The sequence below is a fragment of the Pan troglodytes genome, chromosome 17, assembly GCF_028858775.2.
Source record: "Pan troglodytes isolate AG18354 chromosome 17, NHGRI_mPanTro3-v2.0_pri, whole genome shotgun sequence".
NCBI lineage: Eukaryota > Metazoa > Chordata > Mammalia > Primates > Hominidae > Pan > Pan troglodytes.
This window is the reverse complement of record NC_072415.2, coordinates 56842189-56854165: the sequence shown is the minus strand read 5'-3', so window position 1 is coordinate 56854165 and position 11977 is coordinate 56842189. Positions and strand designations below refer to the sequence as shown.

At 55.7% G+C, this 11977-nt stretch overlaps 2 protein-coding genes across 10 annotated transcripts in view; one reads left to right on the top strand and one right to left on the bottom strand.

Moving 5' to 3' along the window:
- Positions 1-11977, bottom strand: part of KATNAL2 (katanin catalytic subunit A1 like 2) — a 409798-nt gene that overhangs the window by 323466 nt on the left and 74355 nt on the right. The window lies entirely within an intron of this gene.
- On the top strand, positions 3778-11334 carry LOC112206257 (uncharacterized). The gene is made up of 3 exons (XM_054672192.2): positions 3778-5376; positions 8601-8734; positions 9687-11334. The coding sequence occupies exons 1-3, from the start codon at positions 3778-3780 to the stop codon at positions 11332-11334; spliced, it is 3381 nt and encodes a 1126-aa protein (XP_054528167.2).

The window sequence follows — 11977 nt, the reverse complement described above, 5'->3', positions numbered from 1 at the left end:
CCTCTGGGAGGCCGAGGAAAGCAGATCGCTGCAGCCCAGGAGGTGGAGAACAGGCTGGGCCAAACGGAGAAACCCCGTCTCCACAAAAGATACCAAAATGAGCCCGGCGTGGTGGCACGGCCCCTGTGGTCCCAGCTTCTTAGAGGGCTGAGGTGGCAGGATCGCCTGAGCTGGGCAAGCGGAGGCTGCAGTGACCCTTCCTCATTCCACTGCACTCCAGCCGGGGCGACACAAGCGGAGCACATCTCAAAGAAACCTGCTGTTTATTTGAAGAGAGGAACTCTTGGATTTCATACATAAATGCTAACAACTGTTACGTTCCTTAAGTCAAACTACTTTTACTAAGCACCGCAAAGAATCAATCCCAATCTTTTCACCCAGAACCCCTGTGAAAGAATGGCGACACCTTAATCAGCTTCTTTAGGTTCTCCATCAGGAAGTCTAAACCTGCCAATCAGAGTTTCTAATTACCGTGAGATGACCGGGTTAACTACCCTGAGTTCACCTCCTACGAGCTCCTGCAAGCTTTGGTGAAAGTTTGCATTCTAACTCAGGGCATTTGTTGGCTTCACGCGGGCTGCTAATGACAGGTCCGTGTGCCAGATACGACACACACACATACACACAAAGAAAGACACACGCACACACACGCACGCACGCATAAGCACGCACGCATAAGCACGCACACGCACGCGCACACACACACACACACCATTAAGTAAACTTGGTTCTTAGGCGTTACTGACAGTGAGGGGTAGAGAGAGAAATAGAAAGACCTAAGCCGCAAGGCAAAACCCAGCAAGGGCAGCAGAAGAGATCAAAGTCCTGTGCCCTTGGCTGTCAGCAGAGTGGGTGCTGGGAAGCTTCTGGAAGCAGGCACCTGAGTGGATGCCGGTGCACGTGAAAAGAGGCCTTCAAGCCTGAAGAACACGTAAGGAGCCAGAACAGGGTGCCACAGAGATACTACCCTTAAGGAAGACAGAAAAGCATTCGTTCCGGGGAAGGGGACATAATCCAATCAAGCGACCCTGTGAAACTCAGACATGTCCGGGCACGGTGACTCACGCCTCTATTCCCATCGCTTTGGGAGGTGGAGGCCGGCGGACCCCCTGAGGTGCGGAGTTGCAGACCAGCCTGACCAGCATGAGGAAATCCGGTCTCTTCTAAAAAGACGAAACTCGGTTGGGCTTGCTGGCGAGCGCCTGTAATCCCAGCTACTCAGGGGGCTGAGACAGGAGAATCGCTTGAACCCGGGAGGCCGAGTTTGCAGTGAGCCCAGATCCCACCATTGCACTCCAGCCTGGACATCAAAAGCCAAACTCCGTCTCAAATTAAAAACACAAAACCTCAGAAAAGCTTCCCCAGCAAGGGCCAGAGACAACGCCGGTCTCTATTTCTTGACAGCAATTCAAGAGAGAATCTCGGGTGGCTTGCAAAACTCACAAGAGAGCAGAATATCCTCCCCAAGGCAGAGAAGCCACACGCTCTTACTGGAGGTGGAGTAGCCACCGATCACGGTGCAGCCCCTCCCCACTCCCAGCCAGAAACCCCAGCCCCTCGGAACCAAATCCACTGGCAACAACCTTTCTTCCTGGAAAACGTTTCCCCTGCCAAAATGCAAAACAAACATGATACAAGCAAACGCAACTCAAAACACAAACACAAGGAAACAATCCGAGCAAGCTCTAGCCCCTCATAGCTCATCGATGCCCCCACTGGCATGCTACTGAAAACAGCGGCTGCACCCATTAAACTCATTCATTACTGGAGAACGAGACAAACCTTAGCAGATCCCTGCTCCCACAGCGACAATCCCGCTCGAAAACACAGAAAGGAAACAACCCCCGCACAAAATATAAATCTACCCCAGATAGAATTCAGCATCAACCTAAGGATCCTGCTGTAACATTACTACACTGACCCAGGACAGCTCAATTCTCTTCCCACCTGTTTACAAGATAAACCTCATTCAGGGAGCTCTGGAAGCATCGCCACTATTGCACTACGATCCTCTTCGTGAGGCAGCTGGAAGTCTGGAAACACAGCAAATTTATTTATTTCTCTACACAACACGGAGGGTAATTCTCAGAAAAGGCTTAACACCCGAATCCCCATTCCCCGATTCTCAGGCTATAACGATTATCTTTCTGCGGAAGAAACACACACACACACACACACACACACACACACACACACACACACTGAGAGAGAGAGAGAGAGAGAGAAAGTCACGTGAGAATGTAAACATTAAGCGAAATCGCCGCTGACAGCAGAAACAATAGCCGACACCATAGACACTTCAAATGGTTCTGTTTTCCTCATTTGGACTGACAGGTGAGAGTGGAACTCGGCTGCCCAAACCGTGGCACCAATATCAGCTGCAGGCCAGAGCAAGCCTTTCCGAGGAGATTTTAAACAACCGGTGGGAGCAAGATCCTGAAGCATTTCTTCCAAGATTGGTCACAGGAGATGAAACCTGGCTCTACCGGCAGGATCCTGAAGACCAAGCACGAAGCCATGGCTACCAAGAGGTGGCAGTGCTCCAGTCGAAGCTGCAGAGGAGCAGTCAAGAGCAGAGGTCATGGCCACCGTTGCGGGGGGGGGGGAGGGGGGATGCTAGAGGGATTCTGCTGGTTGACTTTCTGCAGGGCCAAACCCTGATCACATCTGCTCGCTAGCAGAGCGTTTTCAGAAAGTTAGCCAAAGCTGGAGCGAAGAAGGTCCCCACCAGAGAGTTCTTCTCCACCACGACAGTGTTCCTGATCATGCCTTTCTTCGAACAAGGGCAGCTGGGCAAGACTTGCCATGGGAAACCGTGAGGCGTCCACCTCACAGTCCTGATTTGGCGCCTGCTGACTTCTCTTTGTTTCCTTGTCTTGGAAAACCTGTAAGGGGCACCCAGTTTTCTTCAGTTAACAATGGAAAAGAGATTGCATGGAAATAGTTAAATTCCCAGGACCCTGGGGGCTTTAGGGATGGGCTAGACGGCGGGGAAAAGACACCGCTTCCAGAAGGGTCTTGATGTTCATGGAGCCGAGGTTGAGGAGTAAAATACGCCTTTTTCCTCTTTCTCCCTTAATCCCACTTTTCTACCAATGTTTCCAAGTCCCCTCACACAACGTCAATCCCAGGTAAAGAGCTGTCATCCTCTGTTGGTTCCTCTTCCTACGATTCTGTCTTGCGGTGTTGTTATTTTCGCTTTTACTCCCAAGAAGATACTCTCTCTGTCTTTTGGAATCCACAGATGTGGAAGCTGGGAACATGGAGGGCCAACGGTAGAACTCAGTGGGGTGTGTCCAGGCTGCAATTAACCTAATGAACCTGCGGGGCACAGCAGTCCACCAGGCGTGGACCGTCCCGATTGGCTGCATTGGGCTGAAGGAATGAATTCCTATCGGGGTGGGGCAGCCCAGGGGCCCAGGGGGTCAGGTCTTGAGCCCTGGGTGGGCCCGGGGCTGGCTATATAAGGCCGGGCTCTGGCAGCGGAGCTTCACTCCGCCTTGGACGGCGCACCGCACAGGTCACTCCAGGCTGCGGCTGCACATCCCGAGGAACAGAAGCGGGCCTGCTCAGCTGTCTGCAAGGACCGGCGTTCCAGACCAAGTGGCCCGCTGCTCCGAGGACCCAGCTCGCTCCAGGCTGTGACTCCACATCCCGAGGTCGCTGCCTGGCGACCGGGCAGCGAGGACCGGCCACCCCAGACTGCCTGTGCCGCCGCCCCGAGCTCGGACAGAGCCGCGACCGTGAGGACAGCGACGCCTGCACAGCTCTGGCGAGATGGCGGCAGGGTCCACTACGCTGCCCGCAGTGGAGAAGCTGCAGGTGCGTCTGGCCACTAAGACGGACCCGAAAAAGCTAGAGAAATATTTGCAGAAACTCTCCGCCTTGCCCATGACGGCAGACATCCTGGCGGAGACTGGAATCAGAAAGACGGTGAAGCGCCTGCGGAAGCACCAGCACGTGGGCGACTTTGCCAGAGACTTGGCGGCCCGGTGGAAGAAGCTGGTGCTCGTGGACCGAAACCCCGGGCCTGACCCACAGGACCCTGAGGAGAGCGCTTCCCGACAGCGCTTCGGGGAGGCTCTTCAGGACCGGGGAAAGGCCTGGGGCTTCCCAGAAAACGCGACGGCCCCCAGGAGCCCATCTCACAGCCCTGAGCACAGACGGACAGCACGCACAACACCTCCGGGGCAACAGAGACCTCACCCGAGGTCTCCCAGTCGCGAGCCCAGAGCCGAGAGAAAGCGCCCCAGAATGGCCCCAGCTGATTCCGGCCCCCATCGGGACCCTCCAACGCGCACCGCTCCCCTCCCGATGCCCGAGGGCCCTGAGCCCGCTGTGCCCGGGGAGCAACCCGGGAGAGGCCACGCTCACGCCGCTCAGGGTGGGCCTCTGCTGGGTCAAGGCTGCCAGGGCCAACCCCAGGGGGAAGCGGTGGGGAGCCACAGCAAGGGGCACAAATCGTCCCGAGGGGCTTCGGCTCAGAAATCGCCTCCTGTCCAGGAAAGCCAGTCAGAGAGGCTGCAGGCGGCCGGCGCCGATTCCGCCGGGCCGAAAACGGTGCCCAGCCATGTCTTCTCAGAGCTCTGGGACCCCTCAGAGGCCTGGATGCAGGCCAACTACGATCTGCTGTCCGCTTTTGAGGCCATGACCTCCCAGGCAAACCCAGAAGCACTCTCCGCGCCAACGCTCCAGGAGGAAGCTGCTTTCCCTGGACGCAGAGTGAACGCTAAGATGCCGGTGTACTCGGGCTCCAGGCCTGCCTGCCAGCTCCAGGTGCCGACGCTGCGCCAGCAGTGCCTCCGGGTGCCTAGGAACAATCCGGACGCCCTCGGCGACGTGGAAGGGGTCCCCTACTCGGTTCTTGAACCCGTTCTGGAAGGGTGGACGCCCGATCAGCTCTACCGCACAGAGAAAGACAATCCCGCACTCGCTCGAGAGACAGATGAATTATGGAGGATTCATTGTCTCCGGGACTTCAAGGAAGAAAAGCCACAGGAGCACGAGTCTTGGCGGGAGCTGTACCTGCGGCTTCGGGACGCCCGAGAGCAGCGGCTGCGAGTAGTGACCACGAAAATCCGATCCGCACGTGAAAACAAACCCAGCGGCCGACAGACAAAGATGATCTGTTTCAACTCTGTGGCCAAGACGCCTTATGATGCTTCCAGGAGGCAAGAGGAGTCTGCAGGAGCCGCTGACCCCCGAAATGGAGACATCGAGCCAGCCCCCAAGCCCGCAGGAAGCAGCCAGGCTCCCTCCGGCCTCGGGGACGGCGACGGCGGCAGCATTAGCGGCGGCAGCAGCAATCAGCACGCGGCGCCCGCGGACAAAACCCGAAAACAGGCTGCCAAGAAAGTGGCCCCGCTGATGGCCAAGGCAATTCGAGACTACAAGGGAAGATTCTCCCGACGATAAACTCAGGACTTGCCTTACACATAAAATCTGGGGGGAGGAGGGCCAATGCAAAGTCAATGCGGGCTGGGGAACGAAACTTCCGACGGACACCAGAACCCTTGGCTTGGTGCAAAGTTCAGCCTCCCAATCCTGCAGGTGTCAAGTGCTGGCCCTGCGATTTTTGCCTCCCACACCCAGCCACTGCCTCCCTGCTTGGAGGACACCTCAGAATTCAGAAGATTTTATGAACGCATTCGGATCAATTCCGCTTTGGTGGTTCACTGATCTCGTCTTTTAAATAACGCCCTGGTTGCAATCACAAATCAGGTACAAGCTGTGAGATTCCCTTTCGTCTTTTTTCCTTTCTTTTGAAATCATCCAGTACATAAGGAAGGACTTCTTAGACACAAACTCTCAATCCATCAGTTGACACTGATAACTCCGACTACGCAAAATGATTTCTTGCTGTTGGTGTTTTCTTTTAGAGAAAAGGCCGGGCGTGATCCTGTAATCGTCAGCCATCCTCCTCTGGGAGGCCGAGGAAAGCAGATCGCTGCAGCCCAGGAGGTGGAGAACAGGCTGGGCCAAACGGAGAAACCCCGTCTCCACAAAAGATACCAAAATGAGCCCGGCGTGGTGGCACGGCCCCTGTGGTCCCAGCTTCTTAGAGGGCTGAGGTGGCAGGATCGCCTGAGCTGGGCAAGCGGAGGCTGCAGTGACCCTTCCTCATTCCACTGCACTCCAGCCGGGGCGACACAAGCGGAGCACATCTCAAAGAAACCTGCTGTTTATTTGAAGAGAGGAACTCTTGGATTTCATACATAAATGCTAACAACTGTTACGTTCCTTAAGTCAAACTACTTTTACTAAGCACCGCAAAGAATCAATCCCAATCTTTTCACCCAGAACCCCTGTGAAAGAATGGCGACACCTTAATCAGCTTCTTTAGGTTCTCCATCAGGAAGTCTAAACCTGCCAATCAGAGTTTCTAATTACCGTGAGATGACCGGGTTAACTACCCTGAGTTCACCTCCTACGAGCTCCTGCAAGCTTTGGTGAAAGTTTGCATTCTAACTCAGGGCATTTGTTGGCTTCACGCGGGCTGCTAATGACAGGTCCGTGTGCCAGATACGACACACACACATACACACAAAGAAAGACACACGCACACACACGCACGCACGCATAAGCACGCACGCATAAGCACGCACACGCACGCGCACACACACACACACACCATTAAGTAAACTTGGTTCTTAGGCGTTACTGACAGTGAGGGGTAGAGAGAGAAATAGAAAGACCTAAGCCGCAAGGCAAAACCCAGCAAGGGCAGCAGAAGAGATCAAAGTCCTGTGCCCTTGGCTGTCAGCAGAGTGGGTGCTGGGAAGCTTCTGGAAGCAGGCACCTGAGTGGATGCCGGTGCACGTGAAAAGAGGCCTTCAAGCCTGAAGAACACGTAAGGAGCCAGAACAGGGTGCCACAGAGATACTACCCTTAAGGAAGACAGAAAAGCATTCGTTCCGGGGAAGGGGACATAATCCAATCAAGCGACCCTGTGAAACTCAGACATGTCCGGGCACGGTGACTCACGCCTCTATTCCCATCGCTTTGGGAGGTGGAGGCCGGCGGACCCCCTGAGGTGCGGAGTTGCAGACCAGCCTGACCAGCATGAGGAAATCCGGTCTCTTCTAAAAAGACGAAACTCGGTTGGGCTTGCTGGCGAGCGCCTGTAATCCCAGCTACTCAGGGGGCTGAGACAGGAGAATCGCTTGAACCCGGGAGGCCGAGTTTGCAGTGAGCCCAGATCCCACCATTGCACTCCAGCCTGGACATCAAAAGCCAAACTCCGTCTCAAATTAAAAACACAAAACCTCAGAAAAGCTTCCCCAGCAAGGGCCAGAGACAACGCCGGTCTCTATTTCTTGACAGCAATTCAAGAGAGAATCTCGGGTGGCTTGCAAAACTCACAAGAGAGCAGAATATCCTCCCCAAGGCAGAGAAGCCACACGCTCTTACTGGAGGTGGAGTAGCCACCGATCACGGTGCAGCCCCTCCCCACTCCCAGCCAGAAACCCCAGCCCCTCGGAACCAAATCCACTGGCAACAACCTTTCTTCCTGGAAAACGTTTCCCCTGCCAAAATGCAAAACAAACATGATACAAGCAAACGCAACTCAAAACACAAACACAAGGAAACAATCCGAGCAAGCTCTAGCCCCTCATAGCTCATCGATGCCCCCACTGGCATGCTACTGAAAACAGCGGCTGCACCCATTAAACTCATTCATTACTGGAGAACGAGACAAACCTTAGCAGATCCCTGCTCCCACAGCGACAATCCCGCTCGAAAACACAGAAAGGAAACAACCCCCGCACAAAATATAAATCTACCCCAGATAGAATTCAGCATCAACCTAAGGATCCTGCTGTAACATTACTACACTGACCCAGGACAGCTCAATTCTCTTCCCACCTGTTTACAAGATAAACCTCATTCAGGGAGCTCTGGAAGCATCGCCACTATTGCACTACGATCCTCTTCGTGAGGCAGCTGGAAGTCTGGAAACACAGCAAATTTATTTATTTCTCTACACAACACGGAGGGTAATTCTCAGAAAAGGCTTAACACCCGAATCCCCATTCCCCGATTCTCAGGCTATAACGATTATCTTTCTGCGGAAGAAACACACACACACACACACACACACACACACACACACACACACACTGAGAGAGAGAGAGAGAGAGAGAAAGTCACGTGAGAATGTAAACATTAAGCGAAATCGCCGCTGACAGCAGAAACAATAGCCGACACCATAGACACTTCAAATGGTTCTGTTTTCCTCATTTGGACTGACAGGTGAGAGTGGAACTCGGCTGCCCAAACCGTGGCACCAATATCAGCTGCAGGCCAGAGCAAGCCTTTCCGAGGAGATTTTAAACAACCGGTGGGAGCAAGATCCTGAAGCATTTCTTCCAAGATTGGTCACAGGAGATGAAACCTGGCTCTACCGGCAGGATCCTGAAGACCAAGCACGAAGCCATGGCTACCAAGAGGTGGCAGTGCTCCAGTCGAAGCTGCAGAGGAGCAGTCAAGAGCAGAGGTCATGGCCACCGTTGCGGGGGGGGGGGAGGGGGGATGCTAGAGGGATTCTGCTGGTTGACTTTCTGCAGGGCCAAACCCTGATCACATCTGCTCGCTAGCAGAGCGTTTTCAGAAAGTTAGCCAAAGCTGGAGCGAAGAAGGTCCCCACCAGAGAGTTCTTCTCCACCACGACAGTGTTCCTGATCATGCCTTTCTTCGAACAAGGGCAGCTGGGCAAGACTTGCCATGGGAAACCGTGAGGCGTCCACCTCACAGTCCTGATTTGGCGCCTGCTGACTTCTCTTTGTTTCCTTGTCTTGGAAAACCTGTAAGGGGCACCCAGTTTTCTTCAGTTAACAATGGAAAAGAGATTGCATGGAAATAGTTAAATTCCCAGGACCCTGGGGGCTTTAGGGATGGGCTAGACGGCGGGGAAAAGACACCGCTTCCAGAAGGGTCTTGATGTTCATGGAGCCGAGGTTGAGGAGTAAAATACGCCTTTTTCCTCTTTCTCCCTTAATCCCACTTTTCTACCAATGTTTCCAAGTCCCCTCACACAACGTCAATCCCAGGTAAAGAGCTGTCATCCTCTGTTGGTTCCTCTTCCTACGATTCTGTCTTGCGGTGTTGTTATTTTCGCTTTTACTCCCAAGAAGATACTCTCTCTGTCTTTTGGAATCCACAGATGTGGAAGCTGGGAACATGGAGGGCCAACGGTAGAACTCAGTGGGGTGTGTCCAGGCTGCAATTAACCTAATGAACCTGCGGGGCACAGCAGTCCACCAGGCGTGGACCGTCCCGATTGGCTGCATTGGGCTGAAGGAATGAATTCCTATCGGGGCGGGGCAGCCCAGGGGCCCAGGGGGTCAGGTCTTGAGCCCTGGGTGGGCCCGGGGCTGGCTATATAAGGCCGGGCTCTGGCAGCGGAGCTTCACTCCGCCTTGGACGGCGCACCGCACAGGTCACTCCAGGCTGCGGCTGCACATCCCGAGGAACAGAAGCGGGCCTGCTCAGCTGTCTGCAAGGACCGGCGTTCCAGACCAAGTGGCCCGCTGCTCCGAGGACCCAGCTCGCTCCAGGCTGTGACTCCACATCCCGAGGTCGCTGCCTGGCGACCGGGCAGCGAGGACCGGCCACCCCAGACTGCCTGTGCCGCCGCCCCGAGCTCGGACAGAGCCGCGACCGTGAGGACAGCGACGCCTGCACAGCTCTGGCGAGATGGCGGCAGGGTCCACTACGCTGCCCGCAGTGGAGAAGCTGCAGGTGCGTCTGGCCACTAAGACGGACCCGAAAAAGCTAGAGAAATATTTGCAGAAACTCTCCGCCTTGCCCATGACGGCAGACATCCTGGCGGAGACTGGAATCAGAAAGACGGTGAAGCGCCTGCGGAAGCACCAGCACGTGGGCGACTTTGCCAGAGACTTGGCGGCCCGGTGGAAGAAGCTGGTGCTCGTGGACCGAAACCCCGGGCCTGACCCACAGGACCCTGAGGAGAGCGCTTCCCGACAGCGCTTCGGGGAGGCTCTTCAGGACCGGGGAAAGGCCTGGGGCTTCCCAGAAAACGCGACGGCCCCCAGGAGCCCATCTCACAGCCCTGAGCACAGACGGACAGCACGCACAACACCTCCGGGGCAACAGAGACCTCACCCGAGGTCTCCCAGTCGCGAGCCCAGAGCCGAGAGAAAGCGCCCCAGAATGGCCCCAGCTGATTCCGGCCCCCATCGGGACCCTCCAACGCGCACCGCTCCCCTCCCGATGCCCGAGGGCCCTGAGCCCGCTGTGCCCGGGGAGCAACCCGGGAGAGGCCACGCTCACGCCGCTCAGGGTGGGCCTCTGCTGGGTCAAGGCTGCCAGGGCCAACCCCAGGGGGAAGCGGTGGGGAGCCACAGCAAGGGGCACAAATCGTCCCGAGGGGCTTCGGCTCAGAAATCGCCTCCTGTCCAGGAAAGCCAGTCAGAGAGGCTGCAGGCGGCCGGCGCCGATTCCGCCGGGCCGAAAACGGTGCCCAGCCATGTCTTCTCAGAGCTCTGGGACCCCTCAGAGGCCTGGATGCAGGCCAACTACGATCTGCTGTCCGCTTTTGAGGCCATGACCTCCCAGGCAAACCCAGAAGCACTCTCCGCGCCAACGCTCCAGGAGGAAGCTGCTTTCCCTGGACGCAGAGTGAACGCTAAGATGCCGGTGTACTCGGGCTCCAGGCCTGCCTGCCAGCTCCAGGTGCCGACGCTGCGCCAGCAGTGCCTCCGGGTGCCTAGGAACAATCCGGACGCCCTCGGCGACGTGGAAGGGGTCCCCTACTCGGTTCTTGAACCCGTTCTGGAAGGGTGGACGCCCGATCAGCTCTACCGCACAGAGAAAGACAATCCCGCACTCGCTCGAGAGACAGATGAATTATGGAGGATTCATTGTCTCCGGGACTTCAAGGAAGAAAAGCCACAGGAGCACGAGTCTTGGCGGGAGCTGTACCTGCGGCTTCGGGACGCCCGAGAGCAGCGGCTGCGAGTAGTGACCACGAAAATCCGATCCGCACGTGAAAACAAACCCAGCGGCCGACAGACAAAGATGATCTGTTTCAACTCTGTGGCCAAGACGCCTTATGATGCTTCCAGGAGGCAAGAGGAGTCTGCAGGAGCCGCTGACCCCCGAAATGGAGACATCGAGCCAGCCCCCAAGCCCGCAGGAAGCAGCCAGGCTCCCTCCGGCCTCGGGGACGGCGACGGCGGCAGCATTAGCGGCGGCAGCAGCAATCAGCACGCGGCGCCCGCGGACAAAACCCGAAAACAGGCTGCCAAGAAAGTGGCCCCGCTGATGGCCAAGGCAATTCGAGACTACAAGGGAAGATTCTCCCGACGATAAACTCAGGACTTGCCTTACACATAAAATCTGGGGGGAGGAGGGCCAATGCAAAGTCAATGCGGGCTGGGGAACGAAACTTCCGACGGACACCAGAACCCTTGGCTTGGTGCAAAGTTCAGCCTCCCAATCCTGCAGGTGTCAAGTGCTGGCCCTGCGATTTTTGCCTCCCACACCCAGCCACTGCCTCCCTGCTTGGAGGACACCTCAGAATTCAGAAGATTTTATGAACGCATTCGGATCAATTCCGCTTTGGTGGTTCACTGATCTCGTCTTTTAAATAACGCCCTAGTTGCAATCACAAATCAGGTACAAGCTGTGAGATTCCCTTTCGTCTTTTTTCCTTTCTTTTGAAATCATCCAGTACATAAGGAAGGACTTCTTAGACACAAACTCTCAATCCATCAGTTGACACTGATAACTCCGACTACGCAAAATGATTTCTTGCTGTTGGTGTTTTCTTTTAGAGAAAAGGCCGGGCATGATCCTGTAATCGTCAGCCATCCTCCTCTGGGAGGCCGAGGAAAGCAGATCGCTGCAGCCCAGGAGGTGGAGAACAGGCTGGGCCAAACGGAGAAACCCCGTCTCCACAAAAGATACCAAAATGAGCCCGGCGTGGTGGCACGGCCCCTGTGGTCCCAGCTTC

Coding starts and splice junctions, on each gene's coding strand:
- LOC112206257 (XM_054672192.2), top strand. CDS start 3,778: ATGGCGGCAGGGTCCACTACGCTGCCCGCAGTGGAGAAGCTGCAGGTG. Junction 5,377..8,600: donor TGGCCCCGCTGATGGCCAAG/GCAATTCGAGAC, acceptor GCTCGCTAGCAG/AGCGTTTTCAGAAAGTTAGC. Junction 8,735..9,686: donor AAGACTTGCCATGGGAAACC/GTGAGGCGTCCA, acceptor ACGCCTGCACAG/CTCTGGCGAGATGGCGGCAG.